Source organism: Dendroctonus ponderosae, unplaced genomic scaffold (genome assembly GCF_020466585.1).
Source record: "Dendroctonus ponderosae isolate FM_Combo_2020 unplaced genomic scaffold, Dpon_F_20191213v2 Dpon_F_20191213_1, whole genome shotgun sequence".
NCBI classification, from domain to species: Eukaryota; Metazoa; Arthropoda; class Insecta; order Coleoptera; family Curculionidae; genus Dendroctonus; species Dendroctonus ponderosae.
In genome coordinates, this window is record NW_026017110.1 from 57959454 (window position 1) to 57981621 (window position 22168).

Genomic DNA, 22168 nt, shown 5'->3' on the forward strand with positions numbered 1-22168 from the left:
TATATTCCACTGGTGGTCAATCGAAAACCCTCATGCTATTCGAAAAACCCATTTTCAGAGAACATTCGTCGTAAACGATTGGGTTGGAGAAACGAAGTCATTGGACCACATTTCTTTTACGGGAATTTTTTGTCTTTACTACTTGACGACATTCCTCCTGAAATCAGATAGACGATGTTCTCTTTATATGATGGCTGGCTCATTTTGGAAGAGGTGTTACTAATTTTCTCAACGTAAATTATTCAAATCGCGATCTCTCGACCTCAACCCGGAGACGTTTTTTGTGCAAGAACGCTTACTTAGTCAATGCAAAAGCCTAATGCAAGGACCAACTGACTGGAAGAATTCCAGCATTTAATGAGCTGGAAAACTAGAAATATGAGAGGAAGGGATTGTTGTGGTAGTTTATAATCCGTTCATTACAAAAATATATATTTAAACCACTGTTAGTACAAAAAAATATATAATAATAATAGCTATGGAAATGAGTTATGTAACATTATTATTTCCTTGAAGCTGAGTCGCTAAATTGCGAAAATATGCAAATAAATTGCTTTTAAAAATACTTTTCTATCTACCCGTTTCCAGTTTAGTGACTAACATATATCAGAAAATGTGTAAATTTTCACCAACTGGTCCCATACACTTTTCTCCCAAAAAAAAACGGTTTGCACAGACTTGTACCCTTCACAGCTTAACATTTTTTGCGAAATAATAATACATGTTGAAACCCCAATTAATAAACTGTCTTAAATAAGCCATTAGTTTTAGTCTTTATCCAAAATATTCACCAGCTCAGCGAAAGCTTCTCTTAATGCGCTAATAAAATCTGACCCGTTTTGATACGATGGATAGCTGGTCACCAGAACTCCCAGTTCATCATCCCTGATAATGTATCTTTTACAAGAAAAGGCAAATTAAAATAAATAATAAAATTCTAATCCAGCACTTACGCCACGCCAAGTCCGTTTCGTTCGGCAGGCCCAAACCCGCCTGCATAAACAGCAGGAGAGCTCAAGGTGCTGGTACAGAGAATGGTATGATTCAAATGAACATAATATGGATCTTGGAACATATTGCAATACAAATTGGATTGATCCGAAATATTTTTCAAGGCAAAAAGGTGCCTATCAAAGCCTTGTCCCATCGCTGCTTCTCTAGTCAACTGGTTGTGATGTCTAGAACAGTCTCCGATCATCATTTTCAACTCGCTAATGGTGGGTTGGTAGAGGCTTTTGCAATTTATCGCTAAAGTGAACGCCTGAATTTAACATTTTAGCTATTTGTAACAGTTTCAATCTTATCACCTTTGATAAAGTTGTACATGGACGCACTAGCTCAGTACGACCATGTCGAAATGCTGCAGTACTGCACGATTCATATGTGGGGACAAATTTTCCTGTCATCTTATGATATGCGATCTAAAATGTTAAATATTGAGTTTTCTCTTAGGGATGTAAAACCTTACACAATTTCGCTTCACAACTTTTCTAAATAAGGGCTGTTTAAAGGGATTATTTACCAGAACCTAAATTTCAATGAAGGTAGAAAGGAGCATAATGTATAAATATTAGATTAGCTGAGCTGAAAGGATAAGCAGTTCCAAATATTTTTGGCTCAAAGGCAAAGCCGCCGCAAACAAATAAACTCATTTTTTGCCGCCCAGGGTTCTTTAAAGCCAAAATTCAAAATCTGTCCGCAGTTTTACCTCACTTCGTTGCGAACAAAAGCGTGGCTACGAACTGGGAAAAGACTTTGCCAACAATTATGAGTTACGAACCGATTTTTTGATCAGGTGTAAAACAAAGTTTCGACAAACTGGTAAAACTATCTATATCTATGTGTAAGCCTCAGATTAATTTTTTTGGGTCATATCCTCAATATCTTACCCTTTCTTGTTATTTTAATATTCTCATCTAGACTGGGCATTTGAATCGCGCGCCATTTACGGCAAAACCTAATGTGAAAAAGCACTACACTCTGTATATGGTAAATCGATATCAAACCGATAAGGATCGAATTAAGTTTTAATTTGTTAGTAAATACGACCAAAAAAACGTTTTTAAACCAAACGCTGGATCAGAAGTGTCTTCTATAATGCCAGAAGTAAAAGCTCGCCCGATTTGAATTTCGCGGGTATGAATGGATAGATAACCATCAAAACAATTCAACGCCCTATTCCGGTTTAGTTCAATCAAAAAGTAGTGCCGAGAGCGATTCATTCTGGACGTTGTAAATTGATTTTAAATAGCCGATGTTCGAATAAACCCTGAATGGGACAGCAATTGCAAGCAAATTAAATAATATTAACCCAGTAATATACGACAATATTGGTTTCGGCCCTGGCTAAAGTGCAAACGACATTTGAATTGCGCGCGCATTGACAGTTCACCCTCCCGAAAATTCATTGCCCTACACCAGCCGTGCTCTATCAAAAAAAACGACTTTAAACCAAGCTAATTCGAATTAAACTCAAACTGGACACTATTTCCAATCAAATTAACTTATATAAACCAGAAACTATGTCCATATTGTCTCCTGAACTGTTCGAAATCGAAATGTCATTTGAATTGCGCGCGCACCGATGCGTTAAGTTCGGGTAAGTTCGTGACCCTACGCCAACCTTTTCAACCGTTAACCAGAGCTTCCTTTTAGCTTTGCGCCATTTTCCGAGTTCCCGTTCGTGTTGCTCTAGCGTACGTGTGCGTTCCCTTTGCTTAAGCGTCGATTTCTTGGAAAAACCTGTCCTAAAATATCCCTATTTAGGTTCAATCTGCAAGAATCACTTCTGAGCCGATTCGCCATAAATATACCGGTAAGTTTTGTTTGATTTTGCAAAGTGCCGAAAGCGCAGTCTCAGAAAGTGGCGTCCCTAGTTGGCCGTTACGAATTTACATACCGGAAAATATCGGCAATGGGAAAAGTGGGCGAAAAGATTCAAATGCTTCTAGTTTTCTCATTGCATTTTCAACTTTTTTGCAATATTAGGAGCTGCTGATGCAATCTTGGGAGGCCCATTTTCTCCTTGCTCTGGTCATTGCTGATGCCGCCATATTATTCGATTGCGGCTTCCCATGGACGTTTTGAGGCTATTCTTGAAAAATGTTCTCGAATTTTTTCAGAAATGTGGCCCGAATATCTTTTGTGGGTGCCGCTCTAAATCTCAAGGGAAGAAATTTCTTTAAAAATCTGGGTTAAGTGAAGGATATCTTACTCTCAAAACGCAATATTGAATTATTTCACGTAGGCGATGTGTTTGGAGGCTAGAGAAACAGCATCCAAACGGACTTTACACTTTTTTTTCTTGGCCCAAATTTCTTTTGTGTGCAGCTCTTAAACTCAAGGGAAGAAATTTCTTTAAAAATCTGGGTTAAGTGAAGAACCTCTTACTCTCAAAGCGCAATATTGATTTTTTTTCACATAGGCGATGTGTTTGGAGGCTAGAGAAACGGCGCCCAAACGGACTTTACACTTTTTTTCTTGGCCCAAATTCTTTTTGTGTGCTGCTTTTAAACTCAAGGGAAGAAATTTCTGTAAAAATCTGGGTTAAGTAAAACCTCTTGCTCTCAAAGCGCAATAATGAATTATTTCACATATGCTATGTATTTGGAGGCTCAAAAAACGGCGTCCAAACGGACTTACTTGAAACCCTAACTGCATTACTGCATCTGGGCTTACTGCCTGCTTTTTGCATATATTCTTCCCTACACGATCAAAAATAAGATAATCTATATCCAAAGCTCGGCAATAGTGCTTGTAGTCTGCCTTCGCTTCTTCAATGCTACATTTAAGCTTATCAGTTAGATGAAAATCTGAAAAATACATCTTATGTAACATGAAATATTTGAACCTGCTACAGGACGACAAGAACATATTTGGTATACATTTTTTTTTCCTCATTCACCATATTCAAATAAGCTGATGCAAACCCTCTTACCCAGCCTTATAACGTTGCTAATATTATCATCATATGGTGCAGTATTTGGGTGGACAAACGGATGTTCTGTGGAATCTTTATATATATCTTGAACATATCTCAAAGTAGCGACTCCGTCTCCCCAGGAGTGCTCGAAATTTACAGCAGCCATCCCATCTTTACTCACTTGTATTGAAAAAGATTTGTCAAACCACCTAAAGGAAATGTTAGGAGTCAATGCAAGAAAGCCTATGTTTGGCTAATATGCTTATGTTTTTTTATAAGGGCGGCTAAAAACAGTTTCACAGTTTCAAACGCAAATGTAAAAGTTAGGCTTTCGCGGGCATTGCTTAAGCCACGTGAGTTTCTCGGGTTTTTAGATCGTCAAAAAATTCTTCTCCACGACGGCACAAAAGCCCGAAAAACTCACCAGTTTCAAACGCAAAAGATTGCATTGTGCATTTGCCTGCTTGAAAATAACCAAGATATTAAACTAATTTTTTCGTCAAGTGATAATAAAATCCAAGAGTGTTCACTAAATTCATCTTTTACCTATTTTTTCCGTCTCCATGCAAAAAATTCCTGATTGTGGCATACACATCTCCATCCAATGAAACATCGTCCAGACATACGTTAAATAAAGCAGAGTCTATTAGTTTTAAGCCAGTCTCATTTCCATTATCTCCTAGTTCATGTCTCAACGTAGCCCACTGGTTTCTCTCCAGTGTAGTGAGGATTCCAACAGGAAATTCGTTGTTCTCTATATCATCTTCCATGATGAATTTGAGCCTGGCCAGAATTTTCTCCGGCTTCAGTATGTCACCATACTGATCCATGACTGAGAAGGCATAAAAGTGGCCTTTACTTTGCACAGTTATGTGATTTCCTGGAAGGTTCTTAATCAGTCTGTCTCTATCGGTTTCTGGTACTCTTGTAGAGTTAAATAGACTAGGATATTGAGACATGTCCAATGGGTATGCTTTGAACAAATACGCCCCATGCCAGCTTAGTGATTCAGGTAGCGAACTGCAGATATTTATAAACGAGTCTGAGTTACTTCTCATTGGATTCAAATGGTAAACCTCCGGTTCAAGCAGGTTGAATTTTAAGGACTTGTAGAATCTTACACTACTTATTATCAAATTGGTACTTCTGATAAGCTGATTATTGTACTCATGTCGCCAATCATTCTGCATTACTAGCATAGGATTGTAGTTAATGGGCAAAGGCTTTCGGTCTCGTAAAGACTGATCGAACCAAAGATCTGAGATGTAACTTGAATCTCTATTTTCTCGGTCAGTCTTTTTTAGAATCGTTTGCAATTGTTTGCCAGTGCCAGTTTTGAAATGGTTTACCGTGCTCTCTGCCTTTCTGTAAGCCTCATCGATCAGAAGGGGCCTTTGGGCGGCCAAATAGCGTTCACATGTCAGGTCTAGCTTGGGGATGGGAAGATGTGGTAAGGAGTACTGAAAGTGCATTGTGGGAATGGGGCTCCTTTGGATAAACTCATAATCTATAGGGTATTGGAATGTGCTTAAATATTTTCCAGGAATTTTCCACTTGGACACTGGGGAGAAGGCGCTTGATATTTCAATTGATGCCCTAATAAAATTCATTATTGCTAAATTTTTAAATGAGAATGGGGTTAATTGACCAGAAGGTTAATTCGAATTATTTGTTAGGCATTAGGGTATAATTAAATAGGCAGACTGGGAGAAATCACATCACAGCCTAAAAAATCAAACATAGTAAATAAACTACTTCGAAACGTAAACAACAACATTCCTTCGTGTAATTCCACACGTCATGTCGTTTAACTGCGTTCAAAATTTCGTACATTTTTCAAAAATAAATTTTTATGTGTGCATAAAAAAATTAAATATGTTGCGTTTTTGCGTGTTCGGTTAATTTAGTTCGTTTTAATAATAACTGAATGAATTTAGTGTTAGTTAGAACGTGATTCCGTGATCAGTGCTTCAAACTAGTGAACATACCTGGATGTGCATGTTTTTGTTTGGACGCAAAAAATGACATCACTTCAGCGATTGTCAGTGATGGTGTCATGTCATGGTTATTCAAAATATAAATTTAAATTTACTCAATTAGTCGACTAGTCTGTCTGTATTAACATCGAACATAATGAGCAAGAAAGAAGGGTTAGATATTGAAGTGGCCCCTTTGAGGCAGCTGGATGATTTCCTGCTAGATTCAGCACGATTCCAAATTCCCAACTTCAAGGATCTGGAAAAATGGGGCAATCGAGTTACCAGCAACTTGCTCTATTATCAGACAAACTATTTTCTACTTGCTTCCAGCATTTTCACCATAGTTGGGTAAGTTTCTGTATTTAGTATCTGCTCTCCAGTAACCCTGATACTTGGATTTTTTAGCATAATTCATCCGATTCGAATGATATGTGGCTGTTTGGCTACAGGACTGATTTTTGCGATATTTGTTTATGTCACTAATGAAAAAGCCGCTGCTGCTAATTTCAAACAACAGCATCCATTAATTTCACTAATTCTCATCTTTGGATCCCTCTATCTCATTGCTCACATGTTCCAAAGTGTACTTGTCTTCTTTCTGGGCGTTTTGCTGCCTTTTTCAGGTAAGACTTCACCGCTCAGTGCAATAAATCAAATGTTATTGATTAAAGACGACCGAGAATGTGGAGGTTGAATGGTGTATTCAATTTTCCATTGGCCTACAAACATGTTTTTGTCCCATTTGATTCTTGAAGTTAGTTCCTGATACTCTTTTTTGCACCTCCAACCACTGGAGTTCTTTATAGACTTTTTTATCTGCCAATGGAAGTTCAAATCAACCATTCAATATTTCTTTCTCATAATTTTTTAAACAATCAAGGATACCTTTCGGATTGTCCAGTATTAAAAATGATTTTTATTTTAGTTATATTTGTTCATGCTTCTTTGAGATTGAGAAACATTAAGAACAAAATTGCGAACAGAGTCGAAGTGTTGGGCTCGAAAAGAACTCCAATGGGGCTTTTTCTTGAAGAGATGGGCCTGCAAAGTGACTTCTTTTGAAATGTTTTTGGCAAAAGCCTTAAAATAATCCGATATATTCAGCATCGCACGATGTTCTTTCTCTGGTCATAAAAGCCAAAAATGATGTAACATTTTTCTAGTTTGTAGTTTTATTAATTAATACTTTTTGTTATTAGAGCAACCAATAACAATTAGTTTGAAATGTTTATATTGCTGTATAGGACTCAAGTTGGAAGTATAGTTGATAGGCTTGCTCATTTATATACATACCTATATATAAATATATATTTGTAAATCATTCAATTACTTCAAATGTATGGCATTAGATTATTAATAAAGATGCGAAGTTGATGAGTAATTGTTGTGTCCTTAAATATATACTGTCTGTGTGGTTGGGCATATTTATTATACCCATTATTGTCCCCTTTGAAATACCACAGTTAATACAGAGTGTTCTAAATGATGCCAGCAATAACTGGCACAGTATTCCCGGTAAGTTATAAAGTTGAATCCTAATTTGTTAGGTCTAATTGTGTAAGTTTAAACCTCGGTTTAAAGACAGGTTTAGTTTGGAGTATTTCAAACATATGACGGGTGAAAACCATGAAACTTCCGACATAATCAGAGCCTCTAGGTGTATGAGATTAGCGTATTTCGAGGCCTGTGCCACTTATATCATATTACGGGAGATTTAAGTTTCAATGCCAAATGAGCGTGGCAGTTGGTTTTCAACTCCACATTTTTTTAAAAATCGCACTGGTTTGAAAAAATAATACAATTAAACTATTAGATGCCTTTTGAAATTTCGTTCATCCATTTTAACAATTTTGAATATCTTAAACCTAAAAATTGAGTTCTTACCGTGACAAAATTGAATTCGACGGATTTAAATTAAATTACAGCCCATTTGATTTTGAACTGTGCTAATTCTAAACTAGTAGAGTTTATTTCGGAACGAACTTCTTGGTGATCGTCATGCGTACGCCTAATGTTTATAATTATTTAAAACTAAGTCACCTGTGTGACAGTCACTTATTTAAAGATTTTTAAAAGTTTTGTAATTTAATAAATGGTACTGCCCGTTAGTGCTTTAATAGTCGGTTTTGGGGTTCGATGTGCACTAAATCTGCTACATGGACTTTTACCAACAAAACTTTAGCAGTCGAGGTAGCAATTTTAGAGGTTATGAGACTGATCAGTTTTCACCGGTTTATAATTTCTTTCTAGATGGAAGAAGTACCGTCTCCACCAAAGCATCCATTGTATGATGCCCTCGTTCAAATTATGAACAGCGTTATGGGGGGCGACACTGACATGCAGAAAAAGGCAGTCGATAAACTAAACCAAGTTCAAGTTCTTGAAGGTAAGTGCTTTTTTTTGTTATTATCAAGGCACATAAAGGGTTTCATGCTATTTGCTGCTTCTGTGTGTAACAATTTCGTCTATTCCTTGATTTGATATAGCTGATGGAACATGCTCTGATCAGGAGCCAAAGTATGGAGCCCTCAAAATATTTAATAAATCTAGCAATTTACAAATAACGAAAATTGAACAATTTGCCTTCAAAATCAGAAAAGCATGTACATACTGATATATTCGTATTTTGAGAATCTCGCTATTAAATATGGCACTTTAGGCACTCCTTGCCAAACAAAATCTTATCTAAAATCTTTGCAAATATTGCACAATCGTCTATACAATCCACTTCAATCTGGCCAACTGGCCTTAATTCTGTTTTTTTTTACCAAATATGTGCTATTTACAGTTGAGCTAAAGTGCTGTTAGATTTAGTGATTTTTTTTGGTTTGAAAATGTCTGGTAGCTAATGTTTTATTTACACATAAGTACATGAGATGCAGCTACGTTTATATAGGATGTTTTTAAATAGTGTCGCAGCGAAATACTGTAGATTGCTCGTGGGAAAAACAGATACTTTTTTCCGCTTGCATTATTCTCTTCGTGATTTCGTTTTCGGGATACAGGGTGTTAAAAAATATTTTATTTAACTTTTTCACCAATATGTTAGAAACCGTTTAAGCTCCAAGAATGACCTTTTTATGCACATTTCCACTATTAATAGCTACATTTTCGTACCTTACTCGAAACTCATCGTATGGATTAATGATACCTACAAATCTCAACGACTGGCACGTTCGATAAATTCAATTAGGGTGAGAAAAAGTAACTTTTAATAGGTGTAATGTGAGTTCCACAAAAAATAAAAAAAACTAAGTAGGAATTGTGTTGTATACATGCGTACACACCCTGTAGATCGAAAGCGAAGAGAAAATGAAAACAGAAAAAGTGCTTCTTTCTTCATGGGGAATTTACTGTTTTCCGTTCCGATACTTATCCCAGGGCCATCCTGTATATTCACAAATAAGTCTTAATTAACTGACTTATTATAACTTCAATATTCTGCACCATTCTGGTTATACCAGAAATGTTCACTTCTCGTTTGAATACATTTGGAAAACATTTCTAAAATTTAAACACTTTAAAGTTTATATTTTTTCTAATTCATCACTAAGTAGGTACTTGCACACACTTGCTCAACAAAGTTTCTTTAATTATTTAAAGTTTTTATTCAAGTTGGCTAGTTCTACATCTTTACACACTCAAAGAACAATAAAAAACATTTTTGTTGCAAAAACAAAAGCCAAGGTAGTATAGAAGCCTAACTTCATTGAAAAATATGGCAAATTAATAATTCTATAGTAGAATTGAATATCATCAGATTCCTTTTATGGATTAATTTGGCCTTATTAAGAAATCAAATTTGAGTCCAGCAAAAAAATAAAGTTCTGGTTGCCTCCACCAACCAGTAGAATATTTCAAAGCACTTTTTTACTAGATTATAAATTCCAGTAGCTAATACGTTATTTTCATTGTAGTCCACAAAAAATGACCAATTAGTTTTTGCAGCAAAAATGCCAGAATCTGTTCTAAAGTAGGGTTTTTTTTGCCCTACAATCCAAAAAAAAAATGTTAAAATCGGACGAAAGTACCTATAGACTTTATTATTATTTTTTAAACTTTTTGCGCCCTAGCACCCATTTGCATCGATGTGTAATTTTGTCAGTCGCTGATTCTAAGGTAAGTAACTACTAAATTATTATTTACGTATTAGCTTAAATTTATCTGGCGGCTTGCTTTTGGGGTTGAAACCTTAGACCACTTTGTCGAAACTTTATTTTACACGCAGCGTGTGTTTCGGTAGCTATGCTTCCGCTAAGCTTCGGAGAAAGATAAAACTTTGATATAATCGGTAAGCTTATATAACTGGTAAAATATTGTATTTATCAACTTTATTAGAATTGAAGGTCGAAAACATACACCAGCGGAGGAGACAATATTAACTTTAAGATTTTATGTAGAAAGCAACAAGCGGAAACAGATTTAATGAAGCTGCTTTCATCAGCCATAATCACTATACATCTGGCGCGAATTAGGAAGTATCTATATTTCCCATTACCCTTAGCCATTACTCTCTGAAGTCGAGAACCTTAAAACACCACCATAAATGAATGGTTACTCCTATACCTCTTACTTTCCGCTCCAATTAACTTAAATTATTGATTGATTATATGTTGGCACTAATTTGACGTTTATGTGATTAATAAGTGCAACTTTTATTCATTTTAGAATACCCGTTGGTTGTGTCTCAAATAATTGGCACTGAAGAAGAAAATATCCATGTTCGAGAATTAGCGGCAATATTTCTAAAAAATTATCTTGATGAAATATTGAATCATACACAGTCCAATTGTGCGCTCTTTCACAAAAGCTTTGGCAAATCTCTTACATTGCAACTAATAGACTTCTTAGCTGATAGTAGCCTACCACTTAAAGAATGTTTGGCGGCCTGCATCGCCAAACTGTTGTGCCTCGGTTTTTGGGCAGATGCGACAATATTGCTGAATGATATGGTCAAACATGACGATGAAGAGGATATTTCAAATGCCGTCCTCGTCTTAAATAAAGCGATTGATAATCCATATTTGGGAAACCATGAATATACTATCATCGAGTACCACTGGTTTGATGTTTTACTGGATGTTTTAAAGCGAGTTAGTTAATTTGAATATTTTTGAAAAAGTTTGCCCTGTAAGAATATTTTTATTTTTAGAGAAATACTCTATCAAAAACAAAAGAGCGTGTCATTCAACCAATGTTTTTGCTGATGAAACATTCAGCTCCCAATCTGCAGTATGTACCAGATTGTTTGACGAAAATCACCGAAGAGTTGGACGTGGCATTAAATGCATGCTATTCCATTAGCTTCGATTTTGGGTTCAGAACTGAAATTTTAAAGTTCCTGAATAATAGCGTAGATCAATTTAGTGAATACTGCCATATATTCATTGCTCCATTATTACCAACCATTGGAAAGCTACTAACCTTATGCTGCGAACAGTATAAAGAAGTTATTAAGGGCGCAACCCCTCCCAAGGATGAATTAGAAGAGGGCGAACCAAAACATTTCTATGATCTTATTGGTGGAATTTTAGACTTCATTATGAATCTAGTTGATATGCCCTACTTTGATGTTCTAATGGAAGACTTGGAAAATCTAATTTATTGCATATATGTGTTTATGTCATGCCACCACGGCATGGAAGCTCAATTGTATTTGACCGTTATTGAAAAGGATCACCTCTGGTCATTAAGGGATGTGTGCTCTCAAATTATAACGGTACGAGTTCAAAATATGTGTATTACGCTCGGGTTAAACATATTTTCATATTGCTTTTGCAGTTCTCCTTGGAAAAAATTGATGCGCGTCAGAAGAACGGAAAAGCCGTTTATTTTAAGACTATGCACATAGTTTTCCAAAGATTGGTTGCTGAAATGGAGCCCCAACCAATCAACCCTTTCCATGCGTATTACATCACAAGCCTAACCGAAGCCATGATGTTTGGAACCGGGTTAATTAAGGAAAGATATGTTGCTACGGATCCAGAATTTGCCTTTCCCTTGCAATTTTACATCAATAATTGGACTAACATGATCAGTCCGGAGAACTTGATTTTGCAAGGCAGAATTTTATGGGTTGGTGGTATCTATTGCTTAGAGATCAACCCCAGTGTAATGGAGTGCCACTTGAAATATATCATTCGAAACTTACAATCCGATAATACTTATATTCTGATTCCATCCGCAGAGTGAGTAGAATGCTTGCGTTCTGTTTGCCGGGATTAATTTATTATTTTCCATTTTAGAGCCTTGTGTAATTACCTTAAGTCATTTAAGGCCATGCCTCCAGAGAAAAAATTTTTGATCTCTCAAGTTGCTGTGGAAACGCTGAATTGCTTAGTTGCAGTAACAAGAATGAAAAATAAATTTCCGCTGCACCATTCATTGAACGCCTTGGGGTATTTTGTAAAAGTAAGGATTAATCATCATTAATTCCTTGGGGGATGGGTTCGTTTGAGGATGTTTTTTCTTGTAGTCCCAGAACAATTTGGCTTGCAAAAACATCGATGAACTTGAAGATCTTTTGGTCAAGATTACTTCAGCTTTTTTCACTGACCAATGTGTGATGAGGGAAGTGAACTTTGTCTGCGCTAAGATAGCTCAGATTCAAGGATTCAAAACTTTAGCCAACGATAAGTTCCTCACATTTTTACATCATGTTATTAACAATTTGGAACCCAGATACATGACGGATGATATAGACAAAGCCTTCGATATTTTAAATACAATTTGTGTGTATTCCCCCACTCAGGATGAGGACCTAGTATTGCAGACATTTTTGGGTGCAGCTACTCAACTTAGTCAAAATAAAGATAGAGAGGAAGAACTTGATGAATCCGCTGCGAATCTTCTTATCACATTAATTGTGAAACGCCAGGATCAAATTCGAATGCTCAGCACATTGCCAAAGGGCATGACGATCATTGCAGAGTTTCCACAGTTGCTCAATATGCTGCTACAACCCGGCATCGTTCTACCTAAGAATGTGCTAGGGAAATTGGTTATTACCACCATATTTTGCCTCCCGAATGTAATGGAGGCTCATTACGAAACCGTCCTTAGAAATGTGATTACCGGCTGTGCTAAATCCCCTAGCAAAAAGATAAGGGCCAATTGGAGCATCTTTATCTTTATTTGCATGATTCGCACCACTGGTACTCTCAATTATTTATCAGTTCTTCCTGGACCCCATGGAGGCAGTGCCTTGAATTTCATTATGAGATTATGGGAGCCGCAGTATTTCCACGCCGTTGACTTCATAGACAGAAAGATTTTGTAAGTAGTCTCTATTTCAACCCACATTCATCAATTAATAATTTATGTTTCAGGGTGTTATCCATAGTACATGTTATTCAGCACTGCTTGGACCATGAAAACGAATATAAAAAAATGGCAGAAATTGTCATTCCCTATGATTTGCCAAATGATGCATCTCCAACAGGTGAAATCTTCAATGGATTGGAGTATCTGTACTACCTTCTCATTCAATGTGTGCTATATGAAGAAAAAAGGGTAAGTGGACCTTTTTTATGTTTTTATCACATTCATCAGTTGTGTTTCTACTGAAAATTTGCCAGTAGTTATGATAGTATTCCGTGTTAATTTTTCAGTTTTTTCTCCATTCAATATCATTCTTTGATGCAATGATGAATGTATTCTAGTTCGTTTGGTTCCTTGTTTTCAAGTTGACTTACTCCCGGAATACTTCTTTGTTCTATTTCCTAGTGTCTTTTTTATTTTCTCCTAAACAGGGCTAATGAATCTGTATTCAGAAGCCTACTTCAAGTATACTACGCAATTCTGTCAAAGACAGTGTATTTTGTTTAGTAATGTTATTTATTTAACGCGTTCAATCGGCCTCAGTTCTTCAGTATACCGATATTTTTCTAGAAAAAAATTAAGCCACCCCGTCCCGAGCCGTACGACTTCGACGATTTCGGGGAAGATTCCTCGGTAAGAAAGGAGGATGATGCCCTGCTGTTGTTTTATTGTCATCCATTTAACATAAACACAATGCTTCACATTGTAAATTTCTTACAAAGGGCCAGTGCGCCATACTTTAGTGTTATGAGGCGTTTTATGCCTCAGGCCATTTATTTTACTCTGCGTGACATGGGATGCAACGTTCCAGAGCCCGAAATGAATGTCCCAGAAGATATGGAATAGTGATTTTCTTATAGTATTGTTTGAATAATATATAGTTTGCCCAAGTTGGGCCTCCTAGTTAATTGTTAATTATAGTTATCAGTTTGAGTTGGGAGTTATTTTTATTTATATTGAAATAGTAATGCAACAAATGTGGGCCCAACACACCAAATACTGAACTAAAGGCTGTGGATTAAATTTGTAAATAGCCTTAGACAGTAGGATTTTAACTTAAAAATACTAAATGTTTCCATTTGTATAAACTGCATAGTATAAATACATGTATATAAGGTTCGTTCCAACCTGCATCAGAAATTATTTTATGGTGTCTACAGACCTAACGAGCCGAGTCTGAAGCGCGGTAAAATTCCTTTGATGAAATATTAAAGGAATTTAGCCGCTGCTCCGGTTGGATCGGGATCGGCTCGATAGGTATTGACGCCTCATTATAAGAAAAAAATGTTTATGAAATTTGTGGAGGAAAACTGTTGCAACCATCCGTGCTCAAAATAAATTCTAATTCAAGGTTGGAAGAATCCTGTTGTTTTCTCATTTTAACTCATTTTAATTGTTTTTAATGTAAGCATAAATCGCGTAAAACTCTGCCAACTATGTTGTAAGGTAGATACTAAGACCGATCTCACTAGAAGGTTTTAAACCAATATTTTTATATCGTTCACTTTAAATAAATTATTAAAGATTATTATAGTGGTGTTTCATTACATGAAAAACCCATACTTTCAGATTTCCGACTGATAATCAGCGAACCGGACTTTTAATTTTGTCTGGATAGTCGGCGAAAACTAGATTTTCGACATCAATTGTTAAATGCTGGAAGGGAAAGTTGAGAACTTTTATACTCCCAAGTGGAAAGTTGCTAGTTTTCTAGAAAGTTGAAACACGTTCATTGCGGAATAATTTTACACAACAGTGGGCATTTAAAACGTTTTCTATTGAACCATTGCGGTAAATTAACTGTAGGAGAGGAACTTTCGAAGAAGCAGATAAAGTAGCTGATTTCATGCAACGAAGGGATAGTAACTTGTTGAAGTTGCTGCCAAAATGGGGAGAATTATTTTACGTTGGAATTGGACATTGGGAGGTTATTGGATCTTTTAATGAACTACATTCAGTTTGGAAAAAAGTGGCGCAGAAGATTTTTTGGTACATTTTTAAGTTTCTACTTTTATACCAATTAACCGATCTTAATATATATTTTTTTAGTTTATAGCTAAATTATCTTTTGGCTGTTATTTCAAGCGTAAGAAAAATTAAATTAAAGTGAAAAACATATTTTGACAAAAAGACGCCCTTTCAAAAGGATTGACTACATTTTGGTTTCAAATAAAACGATAACGCGCTGGGCGGTATAAAACTTTATTAAAAATGTGATTTTCGGTGTTTTTCTCATTATGAAATACAGATGGAAAACAACGAGTTAATATTTATTTCGCCTGAAATAATAAAAAAATAAGTTACAAATTACCAACGAATATATAAATATCGGTTATCTAGTGTAAAAGTTAAAATATTTTGAACTTGACCAAAAAGTCAGGTTTACTAAAAACCTCCATATAAATTCTACAAAATAAGTAAAGTATGTAAAAAGATATGAATACTTCCAAAACAAAAAGGATTTTATAATTTAATTTAAGAATAATTCAATGTTGTAATGCAGCATTTATAGTGCGGTATAAGAGAGGTTCATGAGATTTATTCTTCTAAAGTTAGAAGCCATTCTCGTAATTCATGAAATTAAAATATCCCGTTCTGGTCGCCAGTGCGCCAAGACCAGGGACCGACTGACTAAACAAACCGAAACCACGATGAAATAATGCATGTTAAAATTTGCATAATTTTCCTAACATTCGAAAAAAAGAGGACGCTACCATTTCCAAAAAGCCACTATAGAAACTCCGCACAGATTGCAATAAGAATTCTACTTAAACTGCAGTATAAATCTCGCAAAAAAGTAGAAATCGATAGATAAAATCCGCAAAGCTGCACATGCGAGCAGCATAAATGTTGCAAATTATATAAACTACAACCCTGGTAGCCACAAACTACTACAAAAAAATTGCTGTCCGGATTCAGACCGCTGCAATTAGCTAAAAGTTCGATTTTTGCTCAACGTTGAGAGTTGAAGAACAGCCGCAATCAGTGAAAAATCAAAAGGCAAAAATAGCAAAAAACAAATTCCACCTACATTTCGGCAGTTTCGTCTGGATTCTGGGTTATTTTTAATTTTAAAGACAGCAACTCTGTTTAATTTACAACAAAAACACTAATATTAATATATTTTCTTCCAAGATAAATGAAGGTATTTTTGCAGCAGATTAATTTTTTAAATCCCTATTTAACATATTAAAACAGCTTACTGAGGAAAACCGGACTATTTAAAGTTGAAAAATTGAGTGAAAATGATATAGATTTTGAAAACTTGAACCATCTCTATTGAGAATACAAGAACGTCTTTAGGTCTCTCATCAGAACTTCACTGATTTTAAATTTCACCTGTAAGAGTTAATATAAAAACAGTCCACTGTGGAAAACCTCATTCGTTAACGTATATCTGACTTGAAATTAAATTTTGAAATTTGAAAAACCCAATCCAGAATCCAGAAACTCCCTCGTCGTTTATCGTCGAATAAATATGGTATGCAACACAATTCCATAAAATGGAACTAAAACTCTACATCTGCGTGGCAACCAGGGGCAAAGTAATTCAAAACTTACCCAAAGCTGCATCGTGCCACCTGGAAATAAAGAAGAAAATGTGTTTAGTACACCAGTGAATCTGTCCAAAGTCATGTTATTAAAAATCAGGACTGTAAGGGATGCATAAACCTTCAGTTGATTTTTGAAAAACTAAAATCAGCTCAATCTAAGGGATTTAGAGATCATGCTTACCAGCTTTCGGCAAGCTGGGGTCGCATCCTCCATTTTGTACTCATTAATAGTCGAAAAGTTCATACTGAAGGTTGACCACACAATGAAGCTCAGCACCAAATTGAAAAATTGCACTAAACCCTGCAGTTAACGGATCGGATGATCAACCGCACTTTCCTTAGAGGCACCACTAATTCACTTGGTATATCCGATAAGGAACAACGGCCCTTCACGAGTCGCGCGTATGAAACTGAAAATTAAACAGCTTCTCGTGAAAACTCATGCAATGTTGAAGTTTCACGACATGCTAATGCACCTGAACAACAAAAAGAGCCTGATGATATAATAGTTTGCTTGATTTGTTTGCCCTTCGACGTGTTATCGCTTTTTGGGCGAATGAAGCTGGGGGCAGTAAACCCTTAAGCAGGGAGTGTTCAACCCTAAACTCATAAATGGTTTCATGTACTTATGAAGGTTTGATCCTGGGGTTTAACAACCGTGCTACCAATACAACCAAGGTGGTGCTCAAATCTGGTCTGTTTCGTTTACAAACGGCCACCCTGTATACCTCAGCAAGACACAAAGGATCGACAATCTATTTCGTTCATTGCCCGTAACAAAATAAATATGTGAATAGTTTTTTGAGAAACTGTGCCTTTTCAGCTGTATATGTTGCTTAGAGGTGGCTTATACATGACAGATTCGCAATCGAAACGCCATAATTTGTGGTAGCTTCTCTTTGTTAACATGATTTAGAGCGACGTAGTTAGCTTCGAGTTCGAGTTGATCAAACTCGGTCATGATTTGTGGATGGTTTCTTCCTTTCGCAGATTAATAAACTTGATTTTCGCACGAATTCTCCAATGAGAATGCTTGATCAATTGACTTCAACTTGATTGACTGATTGGTGTGTAACGGCTGAACAAGTGAATTTAATAAAAATATTAGAGAATAATATTAAGTTATTTTGACACAGTAGTGCGATAGATTTAGGGTATTTTTATGTAAATTTTACAAATAGTGCTTCAAGTTAAATAATATTGGAACTTAATCTGAAATTGTGGAGATTCTAAAATAAATTCGAATCTCCTGCTCAACACTATCGGTAAAGAAATGTTCTTCAAAAAATTATCGATCAATAAATGTAGGTTTCTGCTACAAGCGGTGGGAATTCGAAACTCTAGTCCCGCCCCCTCAATTTCAGCAGCAGCTAATAGAAGAACATAATCCTTGCGACGTTGCCACCCTTTGCCAATGAATAGGCGCGGTCAATTTCAAAATATCTACCTATACCAGTATTGCTTTTTAACTAGGAGGCTGATAACTTGCGTTTACGGAGCCGCCTTACACAATTTATCGTTTGTAGTTAGAGACAAGATCACAGATTACCAAACTAACTCTTCTCAACTTTTTCTCAACACTATTTCGTCTTTGGTGTACATGAAAGTGTGTAGGTGCAGGCGTTTGACATTCATTGAAGTCCTTACCTATATTAATGTTATAAAAATGAATATATTTAATGAATAATTTAAAAAAATAGTTTCTAACTAATTCAATAAACGTCTTGGTCAGCTGTTAGCTTAAAACCGCTTAATCTCAGTCATTCCAATTTGTCTCTTGTTCTGTTTTTAATTATACTTTCAATAACAATATAAATCGGAAACTAAAAAATATTTGTTCTTAAAAGCTTAGGTAAATACGTTTAAATAATAATTTTTTACCTTAGGGTCGTTGAGCCCGTTTCCTTTTCTTTTATTGCCCCTTGCCCTTTAGAGAAAAATAACAACTGCCACGCAGAAAAAAGGCAAAGCCGGAAAACGCTCTCACTTAATCTTAGTCCTCACTATATAACTTCACTTTAGAAAAAAGGCCTCCCCATTTGACTATTGCTAAAACAAGTTCTAAGCAATAAAAACAATTGTCCAAAAATTACTCGGATAAGCCCTCTATTACTAATCTCAGAACATCTATACTATATAAGAAGAAATGTATTGCGAAAAGCTATAATCGCAGTTCAAATAACGCATAACAAGTTTTAAGATTAAACCGTAGATAAGTGTATGTCCACGGCATTTTTCTTTCAGCTCATATGATGAACTTGTATGATCAATCAGTAAATAATACCAGGTTTTTGAACACTTTTGAAAACAATAAATAACAATTGTTAACTACAAAATAATTTTATATGTATTATACACACAAAGTAACAATAACGTCCAGCAGTAATTTTGTGATACATTCCTTGTCATACATACTGCCATTCTAGTAACTTATAAAATCTTTAATTAGAAAACGAATAAAAACAGAATCACCTTATGAGCATTTTAAATAACACCCACTTGCATGGCAAAGAAACGGTGTATGGAGAATTTGAGGATCCAAATTCAAATTTGACATAGCGTGGCAAGGCAACGTCGCAAGGATTCTGTTCTCTTCTAGCAGCTTCTTCAATCTCTGGGACATAACCTCAAAAATACGACAGAGATTCAGGTTAAGATGTTGAGAATCGAGGTCCGAGTTGTGTTGTCAACAAACACTAGCAAATATGTTAATACTGAAATATGTAAGAAAAAAATAGCCCTGTAACAGTAACAATCTGTAGAAATGCATGTTCTTGTGATAGTTATACCAATCCTATTATCTGTGATATCAGTGCTGTTGGCACTACTCCAACACTGTTACTTTCCTACAACTGTTTACAAGCGGGCTTCAATTTATTACAATACTCCGGAATTTGAGGACCTGATTCCCACGGATAAAAAGTCCTTTGAATTAGGGTACCCAATTGCCATGGATTTACATAATGAGGACTTAGTATTAAATGATTTAACATCAGCTTTGAAATTTGAGTTGAAAGACATTGGAAAAGCTGCAGGTCCAAGTAAGAGGCAAATGGGCACTGATTCGGAAGTGTACAATACTATTCAAGCAGCACTTGCCTTTAAGATGATTGGTAAGGGTAATAAAGCCATGAAACTTTTTGAACATGCTAGTGCTATGGCTCCGGATAATGCGGATGTATTAAACTGGTATGGGGAGTTTCTAGAGCAGCATGACATTGTAACAGCGGATGAACTTTACTTCAAGGTAGGTACTCAAATATCAAAAAGCTATATTAGAGGAATTGATGATATTAAATCAATGTTTTGCAGGCTTTAACGTATTCTCCTGATCACCAAGCAGCTCTCTCCAACCGAAAACGCACAGCTCCAGTTGTAGATAGACTAGATCTTAAGTTGTTTCAAGAAATTGACAAATTGAAAGATGTACTCAAAAATAGGATGAAGCTAGACAATTTTGATGCCGTTAAAAAACAAGCATATTACCTTCATATTTATCACACTGTAAGGATTGATTGAGTGTTTTTTATATGAACTGCACTAATATTTTAATGTACATTTTAGATTGGTATTGAAGGAAACACAATGACTGTCGAACAGCTTAGATATGTTTTGGAAACAGGTCATGTAGTTAGCGGGAAAAGCCTTTTAGAGCACAATGAAGTCTTGGGTTTAGAAAAGGCCATGCAGTATGTGAAGTTATTGACGAGAACTGAGTATATTGGCGTTAAGGAAATATTGGGGATTCATCGAAGAGTCATGGGCCATGTGGATCCTATCAAATCTGGCGTTTTCAGAGCTGAGAAGGTGGGCAAACATTTTCGAAAATAATTTTTTACCGTTGAATTTCTACGTCCTTTTATTTGTTGCAGGTTTTCATTGGGAGTCACGTTCCACCCCCACATGAGGAAATCCCTTCTTTGATGGAGAATTATGTGGAGTGGCTGAATTCAGAAGAAGCCTACACAATGCACCCTGTTAGACATGCTGCTCTCGCTCATTACAAACTAGTTGATATTCACCCGTTTGTTGATGGCAATGGACGCACAAGTAGACTAATCATGAATCTAATTCTTCTCAAAGCTGGATATCCACCTGCCATGATTTTAAAAGAGCAAAGGTGAGAATAGAATAGTAAAGAAATGTTGAATGTTCCAGTTTTTTAATGAAAAAAATATTGAGCAGGACACGTACTTTGGTTGAAGTCATATGAATTTACAAAGTTTCTGAGTATTGCACAAAATTAAGTATTGTAAATGGGCGCGGTCCATCTTCAAGTTCAGTTTATCGGCCACTAAAATGACTATTAAAATTTGTAAATACCTGGCGAATAAAGAACAGGGCCGCATTTGAAACAGTTAATGGTTTCTTGAAAAAGGAACGTCGAAATTTTGAAAATACTTTGTTGACTTAAATAATCTGGAAACTTACGTCTAAAGTTGCTAGGAGAAATAGTAAAGTTAATAATAATAATAATTAAAGCGCCATTTTTCTATCCCTATAATGACTCATGTTTTCGGCCGGAAAGCCGGACAAACTCGCCCTATACAAGAAGTTTTTGCAAAAATATTCGGACAATTTTTTTCTGAATGACCGTTAGGAAAAGAACTAAAATTGCTAAGAAATGAACAGGGCCGTATTGAAAAAAGCAATTGATTATTGTTCCCTGAAAATAAAACGTAAATGCAAAAAACTGAGCCCTTTTGATCTTCTACACAAATAAACAGGGCCAGGTATAGGTATATATATATATATACGTAGGTAAACAGGTATTAAAAAATGCAATTGATTATGATTTCCTGCAAACAAAATGTAAATTCAACAAGCCGGGTAGATGAAGAGAACACGAAAAGAAAAGTTTATTTTATTAGCCTCTTAAATGGCGATTTTTTCTGGTTAAACCAACTTCGATTCTTTTACGATTTTCCATATCCGCATACCGGCCCTTCTTATCTTGGACATCTTGTATAAACGAACTTAGATCGACTATCGAAAGTCTGCAATTTCCGACGATATCACAAATACTGATTGCTTCCCAGACACTTCAGAAGTTAAATGCAGCACTTGATTTTAGGGAAAAATATTATGATACATTGAAAGCAGCCAATGTGGGAGACGTAAAGCCATTTGTTCGCTTTGTTGCCCAATGCACGTTACAAATTTTGGATATGTACTTGCATGGTACTAGATCGTTATCATTGGATGGGCCAGACCAGCAGGAAATATTAGAGATCTAATTTTAAATCGGTACTACTCAAAATAATTCCAATGGGCATTTAGAAATCGACCTATCTTTGATAGTACTGCAGCGATACATTCTATTGATTTGTCTCTTTGTTGAAATTATATATTTATAATTAATTCTGATTATTTCGTCTCAATCATCAAATCAA

At 35.8% G+C, this 22168-nt stretch overlaps 4 protein-coding genes and 1 long non-coding RNA gene across 5 annotated transcripts; 3 read left to right on the forward strand and 2 right to left on the reverse strand.

The window, feature by feature from the left end:
- Positions 1-415: 415 nt before the first annotated feature.
- On the reverse strand, positions 416-5712 carry LOC109537965 (carnitine O-palmitoyltransferase 2, mitochondrial). Its single transcript, XM_019904970.2, has 6 exons — positions 4469-5712; positions 3938-4131; positions 3643-3812; positions 1308-1421; positions 954-1261; positions 416-897 (listed from the first exon to the last, which is right to left on the reverse strand). The coding sequence occupies exons 1-6, from the start codon at positions 5530-5532 to the stop codon at positions 768-770; spliced, it is 1980 nt and encodes a 659-aa protein (XP_019760529.2). The 5' UTR covers positions 5533-5712; the 3' UTR covers positions 416-767.
- A 212-nt stretch (positions 5713-5924) lies between these two features.
- LOC109537966 (PRA1 family protein 3) lies at positions 5925-7282 on the forward strand. The gene is made up of 3 exons (XM_019904971.2): positions 5925-6249; positions 6307-6524; positions 6827-7282. Exons 1-3 carry the CDS (start codon positions 6056-6058, stop codon positions 6961-6963), a joined length of 549 nt encoding a protein of 182 aa, XP_019760530.2. The 5' UTR covers positions 5925-6055; the 3' UTR covers positions 6964-7282.
- Positions 7283-7917: 635 nt separating this feature from the next.
- LOC109538000 lies at positions 7918-14749 on the forward strand. The gene is made up of 9 exons (XM_019905030.2): positions 7918-8091; positions 8152-8287; positions 10570-10994; positions 11054-11620; positions 11683-12089; positions 12147-12312; positions 12377-13176; positions 13230-13413; positions 13792-14749. The coding sequence occupies exons 1-9, from the start codon at positions 8038-8040 to the stop codon at positions 14065-14067; spliced, it is 3015 nt and encodes a 1004-aa protein (XP_019760589.1). The 5' UTR covers positions 7918-8037; the 3' UTR covers positions 14068-14749.
- Positions 14750-18864: 4115 nt separating this feature from the next.
- On the reverse strand, positions 18865-20870 carry LOC125502624. The gene is made up of 3 exons (XR_007280394.1): positions 20798-20870; positions 20615-20736; positions 18865-19401 (listed from the first exon to the last, which is right to left on the reverse strand). It is a non-coding gene; the product is annotated as an uncharacterized LOC125502624 (long non-coding RNA).
- On the forward strand, positions 19401-22142 carry LOC109538018 (protein adenylyltransferase Fic). The gene is made up of 5 exons (XM_019905053.2): positions 19401-20022; positions 20088-20279; positions 20340-20582; positions 20648-20895; positions 21850-22142. Exons 1-5 carry the CDS (start codon positions 19540-19542, stop codon positions 22010-22012), a joined length of 1329 nt encoding a protein of 442 aa, XP_019760612.1. The 5' UTR covers positions 19401-19539; the 3' UTR covers positions 22013-22142.
- Positions 22143-22168: the final 26 nt, after the last annotated feature.